The sequence below is a fragment of the Elaeis guineensis genome, chromosome 4 (genome assembly GCF_000442705.2).
Source record: "Elaeis guineensis isolate ETL-2024a chromosome 4, EG11, whole genome shotgun sequence".
Taxonomy (NCBI): Eukaryota; Viridiplantae; Streptophyta; class Magnoliopsida; order Arecales; family Arecaceae; genus Elaeis; species Elaeis guineensis.
The window spans coordinates 6,658,765-6,680,449 of NC_025996.2; the positions used below are offsets into that span (position 1 = coordinate 6,658,765).

At 37.4% G+C, this 21,685-nt stretch overlaps 1 protein-coding gene across 3 annotated transcripts; it reads right to left on the reverse strand.

The window, feature by feature from the left end:
• Nucleotides 1-3,011: 3,011 nt before the first annotated feature.
• Nucleotides 3,012-18,749, reverse strand: LOC105044135 (tRNA-dihydrouridine(47) synthase [NAD(P)(+)]-like). 3 transcript variants are annotated; one of them, XM_073255422.1, is made up of 11 exons: nucleotides 18,454-18,749; nucleotides 12,425-12,908; nucleotides 10,608-10,724; nucleotides 10,257-10,487; nucleotides 9,521-9,761; nucleotides 9,137-9,399; nucleotides 8,222-8,494; nucleotides 7,714-7,995; nucleotides 7,442-7,562; nucleotides 3,436-3,605; nucleotides 3,012-3,341 (listed from the first exon to the last, which is right to left on the reverse strand). In XM_073255422.1, exons 2-11 carry the CDS (start codon nucleotides 12,725-12,727, stop codon nucleotides 3,243-3,245), a joined length of 2,100 nt encoding a protein of 699 aa, XP_073111523.1. In that variant the 5' UTR covers nucleotides 12,728-12,908; nucleotides 18,454-18,749; the 3' UTR covers nucleotides 3,012-3,242. The 3 variants fall into 3 exon arrangements, with proteins under 3 accessions (XP_073111523.1, XP_029120079.2, XP_010920233.2); XM_029264246.2 differs by lacking the exon at nucleotides 18,454-18,749 and adding an exon at nucleotides 11,372-11,465 and having other exon boundaries at nucleotides 12,425-12,781; XM_010921931.4 differs by lacking the exon at nucleotides 18,454-18,749 and having other exon boundaries at nucleotides 10,608-10,728; nucleotides 12,425-12,781.
• Nucleotides 18,750-21,685: the final 2,936 nt, after the last annotated feature.

Here is a 21,685-nt window from a genome sequence, read left to right on the forward strand (position 1 = left end):
AAAGGAATGGAAATTGGACATCCCAGAGGTTTATTCTGCTTCAATATATCTGTAATTTTCCTAGGTTCTTCTCAACTTTCCTCCATTATTACTACTAGATTTCCAAGTTGGCGGTTGACATCTTTACGTTCTCCATGGGTAAATGTTAGGTGATGCATGCACCCCATCCAAATCCAGCTCAATTTCTGAAATGTGGGGCAGGTTTTTCAGGCTACCAACCTCCCTTGGACCCCTAAAGAATTCAGACTTCATAACCACCAACCAGATTACTCCTTAGAGAAACAATACTTCTAAAACTAACCTACCCATATCATTTGCCTTTTTTTATAGAAAAAATACCATCTTCTTTGAACTTTATTGGCTTCTGGTGTTACATTACCATAACTTGAGCGGAAAAGAAGAAGAAGAAGGAAAAAAAAAAACCCATCAAAACCAATGCCTGTAACCAAAAGGCAAGGACCATGGTCCATAAGTTCAATATCTGCCCAAAAACTTTGAATAAATCACCCCATTGAGAACTATGTTACTATTTGTTATCTTTGTTGCCAAGTCCAAATTCTATCATTGCATTCTTTTCAAACTTGAAACTTAGTCAGGAATCAATTCTAGGAGATTGCAACTTGAATTCAACTTACCAACCATAAGGAAAGAGAGATTGGACCTTCTAATGGTTTATTTGTGACAATCTTTCTCTAACTCTGCACCTTTTTGAACGCCAAGTGACACATTTATTTCTTCATGATTAGATGCTTGTTTATGAATGCATATCAGACTATTCCTGCAGCTCGTATCAGTTGATCTATCAATGTCTTTCAAATATTTTTTAATAGTTAACCAGTCTGAAATTTTATTCTGTCAACCTGAAAACAATCCATAACCTACTTTTGGAAATCCCCGAAACAAAGATAAACACTTTCTTGTTCAATTATGCCTTTTGGCTACAAGGAACTGCCACCTCTTTCCTAAAGAGTTCAGAATACAAAAGAGAGATTCTAAAACATAATCCAGAGGACATGATGATGACTTGTCATCATTTTCTGGCAGATTGGAACTTGTAGAGCCCACACGCCCCATGGAGAAAGTAGGCTGCTTATTGGTTTACCATGAATTGTACCCTTCAACAAACTCTTTTGGCAATTAAAGATGGCATTTGTGGAAAAAAGCAATGATCCGGTCCCATTGGCACTACCTCATTGCTTCCATTCTGACGAGGGCTGTCAGCCTTTCTGTGTATTCTTCAAGCTCAAACAATCTCTCAGTAGGAATCCATCTGTAACGTTGATGCTCACGTTTACCACCATGCCACTTATGCACCAGTATGAGTGAAGCTCACTGTGATCATGCTTTCTTGACATCATGATATCAATCTCCTGAAGAACAACAGGTCAAAACCCCTCAAGTTATTCATTCATTTCATATTACTGGAGGCTTTTGAGAGTTGAAACCATACCCAAGAGAAGATATTTTCTTCCTGCCCAAAAAACGATAGCCACAATTAAATTGGTTCAATATGTTTTCAGGATCGACTAGTTAATGAACACGTCGGATGTCTCTACCCATGTGACTTTGTGACATTTTCCCTTTTTTTTGAGGTATAATAGCCAAAGAATTGTACACTTGTCTCATTGAAAAGAGTGTTGACAGAAGTTCACATGGACAAGGTAGATCTTGAGAGCTTCAGTTCTCATGTCGCTTCCCACAAGTAGATAATTGAGGACACTCCAAGGTTGAGGTAGAGCTCACCCAGGTTTTCTTATCAACAGAGCTGCCTTTGGCTGGTTGAACTAGCAGAATCAAGTCTAGTGGAAGTCACAACCTAACAAACCATATCTACAGGATAGCAGCTAGCATCATGGCAATTCCTTCAATGTCTTTTGGTTTTCTGAGAAATGACTGCAGAAAACATGACAGAAATCATACAGAACTCCTTTGTAGCTCGATTTGGTATTTCCTTATCAAAAAGGCTAGTAGATTTTGTTCGACCAGGGTATGAACGAGAGAACACCAGCAAATCAAGCTTCTGTTATGGACCACAACAGGTTATTTAGATGGTAGATCACTTTATCATCTCATTTAGATAAAGACCTGTTGCGGACTCAAACCAAAAAGTTTAAGCTATTAGATGAAAAATCAGCCCAAATTTATAAATCCTCGCGCTGCTGTTGCTCGTGTCTCCTAACACTTGACGCCAAAACATCGTACATGATCACTTCCACTCCCTGGTTGTATGGTTTCGTCCGCTCTCCATCTCTTGGTCCCCGTCGAACTTTTTTTTTTTTTAAATCAATTTTTTCCAGTTGTCGAAGTCCAATAACATCGCCATAAAAGGTTGCCTAGTTTTACCAACTGGAGGTACTCTGAGATGTGATTAGAAGACTGGGGACCATAACACTGCTTCTGTTTCAACTTCTTGCTGTCTTTCTCAATGTTTTCTTTGCCTCATTGCTTCCATTCCCCTTGCAGCAATGAAGTCGGAAATTGAGAAGCCTGCTTCTCGTTACCTCGCTTTCCCCCTAGGAAATTTCGCTTCTGACGCGAGTGTCTTGGAAGAGGTACAATATTCCTATACGATTTCATACAAGCTAGCAGCTCTGGATCCGCTGCTGCTGCATTCCCACATCTCGATCACGTCCGGCCTTAAGCTTATCTGTTTCAGCTTAATAATTTTCACTCTCCTTTGGATCGTCCTCTTTTTGTTCAGTAAACCTCTCTCCTCCTTTTTTCAGCTGCAGGGGCGGCGGCAAATCCTCCGTTGCGACAGCGCCCACCATCGGCCCGTCCATAGGCTAGGACGGAACTTCTCTGGCGGTCTCCGCAGGCTCGCTGAGAGGGAGAGCAGTGAACTTTTAGAGCCTGTTTGGATCATCCTATTCAATCATGTATGTGGTTGGAACATGAAATTCCATATACCTTAGTAATTTTACCCTCCATCCTCCCCCCTCCCTCCCTCTCTCTCTGGTTTGATGATAGTATCTCATTAATTGCACATGCTTGCAATTACATGCAAACAATGATTCAAATCACCTTTTGGGCATACATATATTGATTCTTCGGAAGTCCTGTCAGAACTTGATCCATGATAGCATATACTAAGAGGAATTTTCACCAAAAAAAGGAAAAAAAAAAAAACAACGAATGTTTGCTTTTAGTAATGCCGAACAAAGACTCTTGGCTAGGCCATGCAAGCCTTTTCTCATGCTGGCAGAAGTATATAGGAAATCAAGGGATCCAACTCTCCTATCTTAGCCATTTTCTGCCCGATCATAAGCATTAGATTTATGTTTCGGAGTGAAACTAAAGCCTTCTGGAACCTTGCCAAGAAGCATTTCAGATATACGGATCTGCATTATCGAGGAAGTCAAAACGAGACAAAACAATCAGCCAGAAATATATAAGATACATGCAAATCAAACATAGGTGAGAAAATATATTTACCCAGTCAGCAGCTGAATCGGAGGCCATCATGGTCTCGAGATCATTGCGACCACAATAGCAGGGGGGTCTCCAATTTACCCGTTGTGGAATGACGTCCAACAGACCAACTGGAATATAACGGCATGTGTAGCTCAGCCATTCTAACAGAAAATGGCGAGTTGTCTCTACACCTGTACTAACTAGGTTAGCAGCTTAAAGGACACAAACAGAAGCAAGAATACAGTGGATTACCAGCTTTGTTCAAAATGAGTGCAGTAAAAATTCTCCACAGGCTGTGTAAAAAGGTAATTTAAACTCTACATACAATATAAGAAGAAATAGATCATGCACTTAAAATAAGCATAAGCAAACAATCCCAATCTGTCAAGCTGCAAACAAAGATCCGTACAACCACAGCCGGCAGAATGCCAGTGCACCAGCAGCATAGTATGGTACAGAACCATGCCAATGCCATTTTGGTGCCCACCAACAACGGGGAACTGGCAAGGGAAGAGGAGAGGGAGAAGAAGAGAGGGAGGAAGGGAGGGAGAAGAAAGAGAGAGAGAGAGAGAGAGGGGGGGGGGGGGAGGGGGAGAGAGAGATTGCTTGGAAGCCCACTCTCTCCCCCCTCTTCTTCTCCCTCACGGGTTCCTTGAACCGAGGGATAGAATCGTACAGGTCTACATCCGATACTGCTCAGTATGCTTGGAATCAGACAGTTCAGGGTGGCATAGCCTTCCATACTTGCTGGATGGTGAAGTTTTTCTTCCAACATTTTTTTCTGTTTCATTGAGGCTCTTGAAAAACCATAACCATAACAGCAATGCCAAAACACTAGTAGCTGAATGGAGCTTCCTATATAATATTTGAATGAGCAGGAACCAGAAAGAAGTGAATTCATGCAACGGAGCAAGGAGGCAGAAACCACAGAAAATGATTAACAGGGGAAAATATACAATCATATTATACTTGAATGACTGAAAATGTAAGACGTTTTTCCCCTAGGCTTTATTTTAACACATCTACTCTGAAGATACTGAAGGCGGAATAGTACAATATTTAGATTAAGTGACTCAGATGGATGAGAGATAGTTGTGGCTAGTCAAATTTGCTCCTTGCTGTACAATAAAAGGAATCTTCTAAGTACACCAGCTAGAGAATGATTGGTTTCCAAAGAATATCAATGACGGTACAACAAAAGCTTGTATATGGATCAGTGACATAACTTGAATGGTCATATTATCATCTTATGAATCGTGAACCCATCAGGCTAAGTACTCTTATTTCTAATGAAGATTCTGTGAGATCAGAAAACTTTCTGCAGAAACTAGGACCCTCATCTTGGTAATGCAAATGCTTGGTTTCAAAAAATTAAATTGTAACTGGTTTGTGAATCCTTAATGATGTCAGTTTAAGATGATTACGGTAAAGATCATGGATAGATTTTAGCCTGTTGGTTTTATATGGATGTTCTGAACACCTAAATAAATTTGCTTCTAAACTTAATAAGGTTTTCATCAAGAGCTTAGAAAATTTTCTAGTTAGCCATGCCAGCAAATATTGTTGAGACTAGAACAAAGGAAAATAAAATATTAAGCCAGACACTTGATTTGCCCTCTACATGTGCCATGCATGGTTGAATCCATGGTTTGCAATATTAAACCACATCGGACCATACCAGGCATACAAACTCATACCAGTAGCAAACTGACATGCAGTACACCCCATTGACTAAGTGTCAGTACCAAGCATCAGACCATACCAACACTGTACTAGTTGACCAGTGCAGGTACCAAAATAATACTACAACCTTAGCTAAACCTCTTATGTGCAACACCTAGCCATTAATAGAGATCAAAAATATCACCATAGATAGCTAGGAATGAAGTTCCTCCAGTTTGACCCTACCGTCCTAATGGGAATTTAATGCTTTGGCGATGAAAAGGCATATGGATTTCCAAGTAGAATACTGGAAAAGGGGGAATGATTGATGGATTAAGAGAATTGATCTCTGGGGGGAAGCAAAATGATTCAATGAAGGGAATCCAGTCGACAATCCTTTAAAAGATATGCCACCAAATTCTTTATTCAGGATCTCCATCATAGCCTGGGATCCTAGGTTTGAACTAGCCCTTTAAATTCAATACATACAGCTTGATTATTATTTTTTTTTATAACAAGCCCTTTGGTGTTTCTAATATTTCGAATTAACATGTCTAGGCACCTAGAAATCATTTTCTGAAGGGCTGAAACAGACACACCCCAATATCAATTAGCTGGTCCTTATGTAGCTAATATTTTTTCTTTTTTTTTGTTTTGACAATAAGGTAGTTTCTTACCACCTCTCGGATTTGAACCTGAGACCTCCCACTTGGAGAGACAGGTAACAACCAGTTGTCGGTCCCTTATGTAGCTGTCGTTGGGCTTGAAATAGAAACTTCAGTAAAAATGAAAAGATGGTCCTAATGAAACAGTCTAAACAAATTCCAATACAAGATAATATCCACAAAGTCCTAAGTAGACTAAAATAAACAAACACAATCAAAAAAAAATTTCTACTTTTGATGCACTTATCATGCACCCACTCCATATTTATGTAATGGGACTGTGGACATATTATATCCAACAAATTGCTTTTCCCTATTCTTGGCTCACATCCCTGAGCTATACCTAAAATGAAGAGCTACACCTACAATATTATCTTTTGAAAATTATACAAAACTACTGTAGACCTTGAACAGAAATCTCCAACGAGTATAATCACAGAAATCTGGTGTTCCAGACCTGATGCATGGCCTGTTATATCATATATAGTGTCTCCAAGCACAAATTTTCAATAGGAATATCCTGAGCTAAAAATATTGATTTGAATGATAGCCTGCACTTAAAACTTCTCCCAGGCATGATCTTGTTTTCTTGCATTTAAGATTCTTTTCCTTCTCCTTTTTCTTTCATCTTTTTTGGTGAAGGATTACTCGGTCCCACTTTCACAAAGGAAATCCATATAGAAGCTTTATTTCTGCAATAAAGTTTTAAGGGACCAAAAATAAGATGCCAGCGGTCTGAATTATGTTATGGGTACCAAATTCAAGAGAAATCACCATGTTGAATAAAAAATAATTCCACGGCCTTCACAGGGGAAAGCTGAAGCATTAAAATCTTATTGGCATCAGTTAAGCATATCTGATCTCTGTCCAACTTCTTTGCCTAATTTGATCTCTCCCTTGACTGTACAAGCAATTCATGACCCCTGTTTTCTCTCTTGAGGGAAAAATCTTCTCTACCCTCTACCAACTGACCACACACACTCATATCCAACCGTGCTTATCATTGTAAATATTCAACTCAATATTGTTAAATGATTGTTTTGTCTACTCTTTTCATTCTTCTTCACCCCTTTTTGCAATTCCTTTGAGGTATTTGGTGTTTTCAGGTGTCTTCAAATGATCTCACTTTGTGTTCATGTCCTACTCATTTCATTCCCCTTTAACATCCTTCCTTTTAGAAAAGTTCCTCTCTAACATCTTAAACTTAAAACTAAGGAGGATTCCCATTGCAATGTCTTCCTCTGTCATTCTTTTCTCCCTGACTCCCACAGTTGCCAGCAGAAATAGGTGATAGGGAAATAAATAAACATACAAGCATCACTTCGAGGAATTAATTTTAGATTTGATCCCAGCATTATTTAATATCTGGAACTCAGGCATGTTATTGCACTACCCACCGATGTTACAATGATCTTCTTTTATTATATATAAATCATGAAGGTAAACCAATTCAACATATCATCAGGTTTCTAACTGTCTTGTATTTCTTGTCTTATGAAATCATATTTCAGCTCCATACTAACAGCAAAACTCATATTATGTTTAATTAGTATGCACATATCCAGGATGATGTAACCCACAAAATAACATGCATTCGATTAAAAAGACAACAGAATAATGTAGGTTTTCAGAATCTGATCATTAGATATGATATAGTTGGACATAGATATAAGTTCTTGCAACGGGTTGATAGAGCATACCTTTCATATCAGATCCCCAGTGTTCTAGGCCAAAACGTACAAAATCTTTGAGAATATTGAACCGCTCCTGAGAGCTAATGTCCCAATGTCTTTGTTCCTTGATTTCAGTAAATATCCAAGGCTGTGAAACAAAGATCTCTAAATCAAAGGCAAATATATATATTGAACATGGTGAGGATTAAAAGTATGAAGAAGTTCTGCTGATCTATCAATGATACTAAGATAAGGAATTTCAACTATTTATAAAGGAGAGAACCAGATGACAGACAAACCTTGATTAAGGCACCGCGAGCAATCATGCAACTAGAAAGCTCAGGGCATTCAGCAGAGCGCTTGTTCCAGTCCAAGTATGAGAAGATATCACCATTTCCTAAAACCTGCAAAGCATCAGGGGCTTTTCTTGCACATTGGTAGATATAATCCCAATCAGCAAGCTTGCTATAGCGTTGCTGTCGTGATCGACCATGTATGGTCAATGCACTGGCTCCCCAGTTGCTAATATCTGAGATTAGAGAATCAATGCGATTTCTCCCTTCAAAATAACCTGTACGCACCTATTAAAAAGAGCAAAGAGTCAAGTGCAGAGAAATACTTGATTCTATTATGAATTCAATCTAAAAGGAGAGAGAAAATGAAACAGCTATCTCAAAATGAAATGCCCTAGAGTGTCTCAGATGGAATTCTTGACAATTCCTTCAAAACCTTAATTTACTAATATACTGATGGAACTGGATAAGCAGAATGACATAACAAGACCAATGTCACAGAAAGTTGACCTACCTTAATAGTTAATGGTTTGTTGATGGTACAAGAAGCTGCTTGAATAATGCTCTTCATCCTCATGGGTTTTGAAAGCAGACAAGATCCAGCCCCCTTGTTAACAACAATGTCAATCGGGCAACCCATGTTAATGTCAACAAAATCAACTAAACATTCACGATCTATAAGCTCAACAGTCCGTGCTATGGTATCAGGATAAGCCCCACATATTTGTACACCGAATACATCCTCTGATGAATGTCGCCTCAGCAATGCCCATTCTGAAGCATGTCCCTAATGCCATTAGAACATTGCAGATAAGACAATTTATTTTGTTTTCATATCATCACAGGTCATAGAAAGACAACATACTTTTTGGAAATATCTCCAAGAAATTAACCATAACAGGCACCCTGGCTCATATTCCTTCATATAAAACTAATTGTAAACCATCAATTTGCTGCATTTACAAGTATCACATAGAAAACATTAATCTTTTATTTTTTCCAAATATTATATTTACTTGATGTTTTTCCACTTGATTGGTTATTCATGATTTTACAATGACTTGAGGCAGCGTATAAATTATTCTTATATTTGACCATTTTAGAATTATAGTTCTCTTAAACTTCTTTTCTAGATTAGTTTATATCTTTTTCTTCAAATTTCAACATTTACTGCCCTTCCAAATTTGAAACACATATACAAGATGCATTTATTTTATTGAAGTAAAACAAATTCCACTCTTTTGACTGTGTTAAAATCTAACTGAATTCCGAAGTTCAATGGACTGGCAGTGTCCATGGTAATGGCACATGAAACTCCTACTTTTTGAAATCTTTGTTGAGAAAGTGCAACGTCGATGTCTCCTTTTTCATTCTGTCAAATGCTACCATACTGCGCATGAAATGTGAGAGCTCAAAGTTAGAAGCAAACCTGCAAAAGATTAGTACACATAGCCATTTCTCCACAAGTAATATCAGCACCTAAGACCTTGCAAATCCTTCTAAAGGGAAGATTCCCAACTGTAGTCAAGGGAGCCAGGTACAGCTTTCCTCTGAAATCAATAAGCTTTCTTTCCCGTGGATGTGGTTTCGAACTTAAATCAACTTTAGACGAACATATGCTGTCAGGTGAGATCTCTTGTGGTCCATTTTGCACATTTATTTCTTTAAAAACTTTGTCCATGTGATACGTGCCTGTCCAGATTTCACTTATTGGAGTCAGCAACAGAGCAATCCACCTACAGAAAATACATTGCAACAAAGCCTAACAAAACTTTCATTAAGTATCATTAAAACCTCTAGTATGAAACCTAACCATTATTGTTATCATCTAAGCAGCGTTCATCATCAACCAAACTCTTTGCCTTCTTCAAAGGTCTTGAGGGGTCAACAGCAGATGCATCCTCTAAACAATCCTTTTCTGTGCATGTTATTAGAGCAGGCTCTGCTTCTTTCCCATTATCATAATCCAAGTGAAGATTATCTGACCCATTTAGAGAATCTGAATGGACTTCCACCTGATTGACTTCTGGCGTTGCCTTTGTTTTGTTACCCCCCTGCAAAGTGGAATTGGTAACGGTGAGGACAGGAAAGCCTAGCAATTTATACATTCTTTTTAGAAGAATGATTTAAGACAGAAAGGATAATCGCATTTCTGAAACAAAGTCAATAAAACTTTGAAGGCAGATAAAGCAATGTAGCCAGCTGAAGAAGAATGAAGTTGGTTAAAAACTAGAACTAGCATCCTCAACTTACTGTTACGTACAAGAAACAGTATATGAAATGGAAGAATCATGTAAATACACTTTTATATTCCTTGCTTTCCAGGGCAACTTAAATTAATATAAGAACGGGTAGCCTTTAACATATTGAGCCATATTAGATGTCCACCAGAAGGAATAGAGAGGTAACTGTAGGGCAAAACAAGTGAGTAATATAAATAAATACTTTAAACTTTAAAGTTTAATTTGAATACATTAGAGACATGAGTTTCAGAAAGCTAAAACAAACAATAAAATATAAATGTACACTGTAGGACGACAAAATCTTACCACTAAGCCAAGAAGTTTGAGTTGAGCATTCGCCTTTGGAAAACTAACTTTATTCTTCCACAAAAGCTTCTGCAAATCTTTATTTAGACTATTGATTTCGAAGCTTTTCTTAGGAGGATTCTGGGATTCTACAGGGTTATTGTGTGTGCCTGAAAAACGACAGGTTATTCCATAAGGACATGGCTCTCCAACACTGAGGAATGGACAACTCCCCTCTAGGTCAGCTGGTTTCTGCATGTAACAATAATATGTTAACATTTTAACAATAATTGATGCATAATTTTGCCATAACCTCACAAGAAGATCTAGTCAGAATAAAATATGAAAAAAACATGGATTTAAGCACCACACCTGAGCAAAAAATGCATCCAAATCATGGCTGAACCGGCAATTGTTATTGTATCGACATGCATCAACATTTCCATTTTTTGCTACTTCTGGACAAATGTGCAGTGCAGACTTTTTTTCCTGGCTAATTTGAAAGACATCAACATCAAAATTAACTTATTGATATGGGAACAAAAGAAATATAAATTTAGATATGCAACCCCTATTGTGATAATCACATACACACCGGTATGTGTATACAAAAGTCAAAGTTATGAAAAAACATCACTCTCTAATGGGCACAATATCAGGGTTTAGTTTGGATTGAAGACACATGCACATGCCACGCAAATGTGAGTGATATTTCATGTGGATGCACACAGTGAGAGAGAGAGAGAGAGAGAGAGAGAGAGATGTGAATGGAAGAATACTGAAATTATTTGATATAAAATACCTAGGTTTTAAAGACCTGAATTTTATGTTGACTATAAAAAATATACAAAAAGACCAAAATTAAGAAATGATCTGATATATTTTCAACATTAGATGATTCAGCTTGACTGCTAGCATAATTGGAAAAGTGAGAAAGAAGCAATGCTATGACGGATTCCGGAGCATTTTAAATGCATATATAACAAAACAACTACCTTGGTGCCCATAAAAATCATTAAATGCATCCACACTAGAAACATATTTTGATTAAGAATGATCCATCCGTCTTCCAATAATTTCATGTAATGGTATGAGTTGTTTTGGTGGTGAAATGGGTGATGCCCCAGTAGTTGTACCTTTTCTCTCCTTGAAGGACATTCCAGGATTGAGTCTCTGGTGGTGCATCCCCAAGTTATGCCAGAAACTTGGGGTAGAGGTTTATCATGTTTACTGAGACCAGAAATATAAGAATTAAATACAATTTTCACTGAAACAGAAATATAAGAATCCCCATCTTCCAGAAACTATTATTGTAGTTCTATCAAATGTTTTCATGAAGATTTAGGAAAGAGAAAAGTTTCTCACAATATTTTCAGACATGCTTTTATGTACTCATGTTTAACTTGCCCATAACTAATTTAAGTTGCAAATATCTTTAGATCAAAGCTTGCCATAGATGATGTATAAGAAGGAAAATGGACCAAAAATTTGATAAAAGGTAACAGAAGAAAAGATATAGGTGGCACACTTAAAGTTAGAAAAGCAAACTTCAAATATGAGCACTCTTTAAATAGGCAACCACCAGTAAAAGAAACAATTGGAATATAGTGCCTAAGTTTCTCTTTTCAAAAAAAATAATAGCCAGACTTTCTTGCTATTTCCCAATGGTGACATCACACTTATAAAGCATATAACACCTTAGAACTTTGATAAAAACAAAACAATCCCATGTTTTGCTCACACAGAGACAATTTTAAAAACCTTTCCAAGATGACCGCAATTTTTTCAGGCTCCAGCATCCATAAAAGTTCATAGAGAAAAATCTCTAACCTGGAAAATTATCGGCCTTGGACTTATCTTCCAAAAACGATGAGGCAATGCCTCGAACAGATTAAAGACATAAGGCACGAGACTAAGCATACCTATAAATGCCAGGTATTTGTCATCTTACATATTAAAGTTTATCTCCGTTACACTCTTGGCATCAAGTCTGGAAAATCATCTTAATTATCCAAGCCATCTCTTTCATTAAAAATCACTTTTTTTTTTAATGTTCATAGAAGTTCTAAGCATCAAGGAACAAACCAAAGCCATAACAAGTTTTAAACTCAAACAACATGAAACCAAGGTAAAGCAGAAAGGAGGCTAATTTTTTGGTAGGGTATCGGAATCTATCATAAAGCGCGCACCTGTTGCCGCTCTCTCTTGAGCTGTCGCCTGGACTTTTTCTCTTTGACGACGTTCGAAGGAGCGCTCTTCTTCTTGTTGACGTCGTCATCGGCGGCATCGCCGGCCTCGGGGGTACAGTGGGACCTGGAGGGCGGGGGGCGGAGGTATTCAACCTTCACCGGCGCTATCGCTTTGGCCACCAGATCCTCCGGCCTCGGATAAGCACCATCAGGCTTCGGAGTAGGGGGAGTGTCTTCCGATGGAGCGGCGCCACCCTCGTCCGACTTCGGTTCCTTTTCCTCGGCGAGTGCGGCGACGTCCATGGCGGAGGCGAAAAGATGGGAACCGCCTCCAGTGGTGGCTGATGGGGGTTTCTAAAGAGAGACGGGGAGTAAACGAAGTCGGACGAGCTGATGCTAGGTTTCGACTTGGCCGTCCCAAATCAACCGCCACGGAGAAAGGAGGGCCCACCATAAAGAAGGAACGTGTCACAGGTCATTCGTCCTGGGAAACAATATTCGCCGTTTATTGATCAATATTCGCCGTTTAGTGATCAATAGACAATAGCCAGACCTTTTTTGAGATTACACTAGTTTAATAAAAAATTTCTCTGCAACATGCAATTAAATCCATCCATGCGTGAGGACTGAGGAGTTAAAATACGCACGCATGGTTATCACCTTGAGCAGGCTACCACCATCCGAGTGTCACACCCTTGTCCAAAGTGACCCGAGTCGTTGACTCGTTGTACCAAATAAAGTGACCCGAGTCGCGTTAGGTTTCAATTCACTAGACTTGCATGCAAACGTCAAACCAACTTCAGATCTCAAACGAACTCGTGCAACTTTTCAACTTGCATATCTCCACATCTTAGGGAAATTAAACTTCTCAAAACACCTACTGGGCTGCAGTTAGTTTTCAGGTTAAGGACCTGTAGAATAAAGGCCCTTCGCTCTACCTATTTCACAGTAATCCGTTAAACATTAAAAAATTAGTCAATTTATCTCGAGGAAAACTTGGGATTTTACAAAATAAATAAAGCTGCTCTTTTCATTTAACCCGAATAAATTACTCCCCCATACATGGTGCAAAAAGTTTTTTTGAGTGAAAGGGAAGCAGAAAGTCTGCCACCCAACTTTTATTGCTAAAAATATTCACACATACATGGTGCAAAAAGTTATTCCAGAAAAAAGAGAGAGAGTAAGTTATCTTTTGGGTCTCCATATATTCAACCAACCCAAGGCGGTCATTCATTAAATTTTATTTCCCAGTTTTTATGTAATAATCTCAAAATGGTTCCATAATTAGTCTACAGAAATACGAAATTTTAAGACTTGATGCAATTAATAAACTAAGAAGGGACCTTACGTTAAACCTATTTCTACGCGTCATATAGCAAGCCACAAATGGTTGACTCTTAAATGGTTTTGTATATTGGTCCCTGAATGAAGAAGCAACGTTTTAGTTATTGATATATGTAAGAAACTTGCACCATTTTTATAGACATGCTACACAAGAGGAAAAAAAAAATAGAACCGTTCAATGGAAACGAAGAAAAGGATTCTAAATACCAATTATATGCAGAAAGAAACTATTCTTGATTAAAGTTTCGATCCAGCCATCCAAATCAGACAACAGAGACCTGAAATAAACATAACCAATAATTCAACCCAAAGAAATGAGTTACAAAGTTATATATTTCAGCAAATACTTGACATAGAAGGCTAGACTAATTTCAAATTTCCAACAGGTAATTGCAGGTATGGAGTCAAATGTCCTCCGACTGACAATTTTTAATCCATTATATTTTTGAATAAAAAAGCTTATCTTCTTCACAAGGGTGCTGGCCTTAAAAAGAATTTTGCTATACATGAGTAACACCTATACTAAACTGAAAATGTTTGTGAAGTTTTTAGAAGCTTTAAGGCATGGACAGACCTTACTGAATGGTGGTTCCTCAATGCATGTTCTCCAATGTGCATCATTTATGAATTTTATGATCACCAACACAAGAAGTCACACCATGGAGATTCAGAAATTCTTTGTCATGCAAATAAAATAGCTGAGATATTCAGAAGTATGCTGGATATATAAATTATAATATTACATAACTAGAGAAAAGGAAAATTCAAATTTAAACAAGAAAGAACGAATTTTTTGTTCAATGCTACAAAAAAAAAAAAAAAAAATTCCATAGGTCCAAATAAAATCAGAATATAAAATTGAAAGTGCCCATATAAGTAGGTGCACCACTCCCTTGCCAATATTTCCACCCTGCATGTCAAGATTAAGAGTGTAATGGTATGGTCAAAACTCCATGCTACCATTGCACCACATTTTATTGGAATTATAATGGGTTTTACAAAGTATTCTTGGAAGAAATACTCTATACAAGGCCCATTAAAATAAAAATTTGTGTTCTCTTATGCAGAAGCACATTTCCAATTTTTTCAAAAATACTTTAGAATATACTTGATTACAAAGGATATCTTCAAGCAAAGTTTGTTGAAGTGAAAACAATTATCTACAAGTCACGGAGCAGGAACATGCAAGAAATTTAGGTCCAGTGCATAGGCATAGCTAATGAAGATTTTCCTACTTCTTCCATTTGAAATTCTTCACTGCATCCATGTCTCATTCCCTTTACCAAAATAATAATTCTTATTCAGCCCCTGAATGGTAGTAAACTATTTCATTTGATATCAAACATAAACATGAAAAATAGAAGTCTAAATAACTCTGGCACTATCAAGGCAAAAATGCAACCCTAAATAAAGCTATAGGAGAAAGTGTGCAAAAATGAGTTGGAAGAATTAGTGCTGCAAACAACCAAGCTGTTCATGACCAGCTTGGGCTCCGCTCAATATTTACCGTTCGAGCATGGCTTAGCTAAAAATTGAGCCAATCTCAAACATTTTCTGGAGCTCAGCTCCATAAACAAACAGCGGTCTATTGGAAAACAGTGAGAAAGCTCAGCTTCGTTCGATTAAAGCTCATCTCAGAGCTTAGCTGAGCGGGACTTGAGCACTTTATATAACATTCTCCTCAAGCTCGAGCCAAGCTTGAGGAGCTCTTGAAATATATCGAGCCAAGCCGAGCAGCCTGATTTCAACTGAGCTTGTTTGCACCCCAGAGAAGAATCAAAACACCACAGAGTTCCATTCTAAACAAAAACCTGCCTACTAACCATATTAAGAGTGGCTAGCTGAAAGCTACACGAGAAAGCAACAGTAGTAAGACAGCCATATGGAAATTGTAGAATTCTTCTCTTTTAACACTTACGATGGGTGCATGCAGCACGATAATCCACCCTATCCTACTCTTCCTAGATGTCAATAATGAACGCCAATCAAAAGTTCAAGATGCAGTCATTACCATGGTGCTAGTCTCTCAAAGTTTTCAATCAACCCAGAAGGACAGATAACATCCAATGAAGCAAATGGTGCACGATGGACTCCTTACCACAGAGAAAAAGGGAATATTTTTGCTCCATTGGGATGCTCCTGCATGAGCTGATGTCCACCAAAGAAAATTATTCATCATTTGATATCTGAATATCAAGTGATAACTCAATTGCAAGAAGTCAATAGTAAGGTCATGACTTAATAATACTCCAAAATCCTTTGCCAAGTAGATAATGTCGAGAAGTCTGACTCCACTTCTTAGTTAGACATAGTAAGCAGTGCAGTGAACCACAGCCATGCAAACTGGATGAAACCAAAAGGCAGATATATAATTAAAGGCATCCAAACTAAAGCACAACTACTTACATCATTCTCGTCAGCCTAACAGAGTGCCAGCATACTCAATTATTAATTATTATGTTAGTTCACTGAGTGCTGGTGGAAGAAAGAACTAAGGTTGACAGAATGTAGCACACACTGTGATGCAATAGTAGTTACAGCAGCACCAATTATGCTGAGGTGGAAACAATATGCAAGCAGCACAAGTAAAACTAGTATGCTGACAGATACCAAGAAACCTTATGAACACATACAAAAAACAAGAATGACAACTGCAATACTGAATGAAAAATAAAAATATCAGAAATAATACATATTTTTAAAAAAGGAGTTAAAATCCATAATAGATGCATCATGAAATTTCAGTTAATCCAGAAATTCCTACTTTAAAACAAAAGAAATTGCTGACTTTGAAATTTGTTGTCCAATTGCAGGCAAACTATGAAATTTGAGAATATGAAGACCAGTTACATGCAATGTTTTTGCATGAAATTTCAGGTAAAATAATCTTTTCATAATGTAACCAACCACAATCAGGTTCTAGGATATGGTACAATATTTTTTGGTGCTCAAAGCTATCCTGATATTCCATGGCTGAAGAAAAGATTATAGTAACTCTCACAACCAAAGCTATCATTTTACAGAACCTGAAGGTTGATCAATTCATCTTACTGCCCTCAGAAGCAGGAACCACAAATCGGTGGTCATGAACTGGTTTCCTTGTTATGCTCCCACTCCCTCTAGAATCTATTCTGTGTGCCACTGTGAACTGTGAGCAGCATAAAATTTAATGTCCCACCATCGTCCTCTGTTCCTGCCCCCACTCACAGTCCAGCTTCTGAGGTATTAGTGCCCTCAGTGATAGATATTGATGAACAATGGCTACCAGATCATATATATTCTGTTCAAATAAAATCAGTTTTGCTGCTATAAATCTGTGCATTTAGCGAATCCTAGACCTAAAATGACTCCTGGACAGTTAAACAGAGAAAAACAATAGCCTGAGAGGAGGAAAAAGAAATTTTCTGGACACTTAAGGAACACTACATATGATTTTGTAACTCCATATTGAGTGCTCATAAAATGACAAAACAAAATGGGGAGCAAAATTGAAGTCAAATATTTCTCAGAAGCAGAGTAGTTTCTCCAGGTAAATTTTACCAACTTCAAATAGAAACCCTGAATGGCCTAATCTGTTAACTTGCGTTATTAAATTGGCTCTAAAAGCTGAAGCAATGGAACTGGAAAGTATATATGAGAGAGATATCAAAATTTAAAAGGCGGTCTAGCGCATGAGCCTCCTGCCATTGCAGGGCCGAGAAAGGGTCAGATGCATGCAGTCTTAACCCTGCATGTCGAGAGGCTGATACAGTCTTTCTGTATGATGGAGCAACCTTCCCATTGCACCAAGGCTCATACCCTCACAGATATCAAAATTTGTGGGCATTAATTCAACCAGCAGTGATCTGTACAACTTGTGAACCTCTTCTTGCTTGCAACTTATCAACAATTATGCTGCAAGTTGTGCAAGAAAATTTAACTCCTAACCAAGGTCTTTCTGTATGATGGAGCAACCTTCCCATTGCACCAAGCTCATACCCTCACAGATATCAAAATTTGTGGCATTAATTCAACCAGCAGTGATCTGTACAACTTGTGAACCTCTTCTTGCTTGCAACTTATCAACAATTATGCTGCAAGTTGTGCAAGAAAATTTAACTCCTAACCAAGGTCTATCTCACTTTTCTTGTTTGCAATTGTCAACAAACGCCTAAAAAGTTGCAAGAAATTAAAAGCTCTCACCTAAGCCAGTTCGCTCTTGGTGATTGCATCTCTTGCATAGATTATAGATAGCCTAACAAACATGCTAGCAGATAAAAGTACTCATCTAAGTCTATTTCACCTTTTCTTAATTTCAGATCATTACAAGATAGCCCTACGAACCCGTGTAAGAGGATCAAATGTCTATGCTCTTCTTGGACGCAACCCATTAATTGGCAGCTATAACAGGCATCCAAAGAGTAAACCTTTAACCAAAATCACTTAACTTGATTGCAACTTTTTGGTACCATGTTTGTCAAAGAATGAACATTTTTGTACCATGAGACTGATGAAAAGAACTCTTCAAGCAGTCCACAACAGGAAATTCTCAAACAAATCCTTCCAAGAAAACAGATGAAGCATTCAAGATAACAAACTAAGACATCAACAAAGCAGGATCAAGAAAATACACGATAGAAAAAACCCTAGAAACCCTAAATCAAGGCTAAGGAGGGAGAGAAAGATAGAGGCAGAGACTGATTTACCAGATGGAGGTAACAGTAATCGCCATCAACCACGAGAATGATAGAGGCAGAGGCTGGAGGAATCGACGCGGAAGGCTTTAACGGAAACCAAATCTCCGAGGAACCAACGGAGGGAGAGGCAGGAAAAGAGAGCTCTCCCACAGTCGTGGAACAGCGGCAAAGGCAGCGAGAACCAGGAGCGGCGTCACCATTGCCGAGAGGAATTCCAATCAAATTCTTCCTTCCTTCCACACTCGCCTGCTTCGAGAGAGGCGAAGAACGAAACCCCGTCGATCTTGGAAGCTGAGAGTCGCCGCGCGGTCGATTGATCTGTCTTTATGGAGTGAGAACCGGAGGAAGAGGCAGACGCTGTATATACACATGGATACGAAGCGCTCGGTTAAGAATGTAATTACGGATATGAGTGTTTTATTTTATTTTATTTGTTGCATGCGACGACCACACCACTTTAGCACGAATATAATTTAAAATATTAAAATATAAAATATCATATAATACTTCTAGGCATTCATCATCTCAGCATCAAGATCAATTTCTGATATAATTTACAACAAAAAAACAATTCAATCCATGATACTGTTTGCCTCTCCCAAGATGTATCGAACAACCATCATAAAGGAGTGACAGAGATTTTTCAGATACCACAAAGTAACAATAACTCTCAATTACTTTATTTTATTCAAAATTCGATAAATAATTATGACATAGTCATCTTTCATGAAAATTTTTCTGCTCATAGTTCTTATCTAGGTGATGTCTGTCCAAATGACACACAGCTTCACTTCGGAGACCGATGGTTTAAAAAAGGTGAACTACTCCCAGCAACTAGTAGCTTAGCATCCAGGCTCGAAGAATATATTAGTGCCTAGACAAAATCCATTGCCCGTTGGGTGGCTCTAGCTGGTTCTCGCCAAATGGCTAGAAGTGTTAGATTTACCAAATGAATTTTGAATCCTTCCCTTACCGGACACGGGAAGGGAGGCAGATCAATTTTGCTAAAGAAAAAAAAGGCCAAGTGGTTTTATTCATTAAATAGCTAAGATTTCGCCACGATACCTATGCTTGCATGATGTAACCTAGCTGGCAAGTTGAGTTTTTGGATGCATAACCTCGCATGAGATGGTGTAGTTTTCACATGCGTGACGTGAACTACGTGCAAGCATGAAGGCGCGGGATCAACACATAATTAGATAATTGTGCAAGGCATGAGTAAGTCAAGTGTCTAGTCCATAAATTACTTAGAGTGCATTTGATTATATTTTTTGATTTTTAATTTTTAAAAATATTATTTATTATTTTTATTTTTATTATTGTGTAAAAATAAAAAAATAAAAAATATATTTGATAATTATGTTGTTATAAAATAAAAAGCAATGTTTGAGGATGACAGGTGAAGAATTTGACGAGCAAGAAAGATTCAGGAAGGAAGAAGAAGGAAGTGAGAAGGTGAAGAGCTCAACGAGAGAGAAGGATTCAGGCTCTTTATTTTTTGATTTAGCATTTTAGACGTGTGAAAGCAAAAAAAATAGAAAAGCAAGTTTTGAAAAGTAAAATTTTTTGTTTTGTATATAAAATAATTATTTTAATTATTTTAATTTTGATTTTTTATTTTTTATAATATTATCAAATATTATTTTTATTTTTAATTTTTAAAAATTAAAAATAAAAAATATTTTTTTAATGACTAATCAAACGCACTCTTAGTTAAGGAATTATGTGTTTTAATTGGAAGATATTTAGAGCTTGTTTGGATGTCCAAGTGATCACACGATTGAGATTTTAATTTAAAAATATGATGGTAGCGGTCTTTCAAAGAGCTCTAAATTGGTAACTACTCTTTTCTTTCAAAAAATAATGGATATATTTTTTTTTTTTCTAGTAGATAATGAATCTCTTTGTAAAGATGATATATGGTATCCTTAAAAATTAGAAACTAGTTGTAGGCCCTTTCTTGGCCTCTTTCAACTACCCCCACCACCATATTGGTTAAAAAGATCTTGTCAAATCTATAAGTTCTTGCATCCAAAAAAAGCCTTTATTGTTTACCAAAAAAAAAACAGAGAGCCTTTATTGTGGTCCTGGCTAGGCATTGATGCATTTAGGAAGATGAAGAAAAATAAGATCAACTTCTATTGCAACACCCCCAATCTACAAAAGATGAAGAAGGAGAAAGGAAAAGAAAGATCATATCTGGCTGCTCCTTGCAATTAATTACATGATTTTCTTGCCTTAATACCTCCTCTTCCACCACATCTAGCTAGCATAGCTTCCCTCATGTCAAATTATTTGCTGTGGTATAAGAAACTAATGGAAGAGAAGAATATCATATGCTTTGGTCTCACGATCCCATCAAGACTGGTCTACCATGTTTGAACTCAAACTACTTGAACAATTGAACGGTCCAAAGCCAATGGATCGAATGGTTTTCCAAGAGCTTTGGATTTTTTTTTTTACTTAAGTGCATAGTGACTATTGATGAGTTGGGTGGGTCCACTTGTCCAAGTCGTTAAACAGTCCTTCAACATCATGCTTTCTTCTTAATGAGCAGGAAAACAAAGATTAAACCCAGATCATAAGAGATGCATGGTTCACATTTTGCTACAAATATTAGACATATATAGTTCTTGTGTGGAAAATAGTTTTGCTTTTGGTGATGTTAGATAGACATAAATATCATTGCTTGTAACACAGTTAGTTGAACCAAAAACTAAAGACTTGTTTAGTATTTATTTTATTCTATTTTTATTTCAAAAATCTAAGAAGAAAAATTAGCTAGACTAAATAACATGCGTAATAAAACACTTCTTTTTAATTATTTATGAAAATTTTTAGAGCTCTTAGCAGCCTATATTTATTATTTTAAAAAAAAAAACACAGGATATTAGAAGTTTTGTGCAAATACCATCTAGAACAACAATTTTTATTGGTATTTTACTAAATTATAGATAAAAAAATGCAAATGCAACAACAATATAAGTTGGGAGTTATTGGAAGTAGTTCTTCGCACAAATTTGAACCACACCCGGCACCCAAGTTGGCGAGGCTAGTTCAGAAATTATTTGCCAAAACCACCTTCCATTCAAGTTATTTCTTGAGTTGTACTCCTAGTAATTTCTCGCTCGAGATATAACGATCCAATATTCCTGCGGTCTCCCAACGAGTCGGGTGCGCCCAATCCGGACCCATTCAAATTGGAAAGAAACTCGAGTATAAGAGCAACGGTCATCTTTTC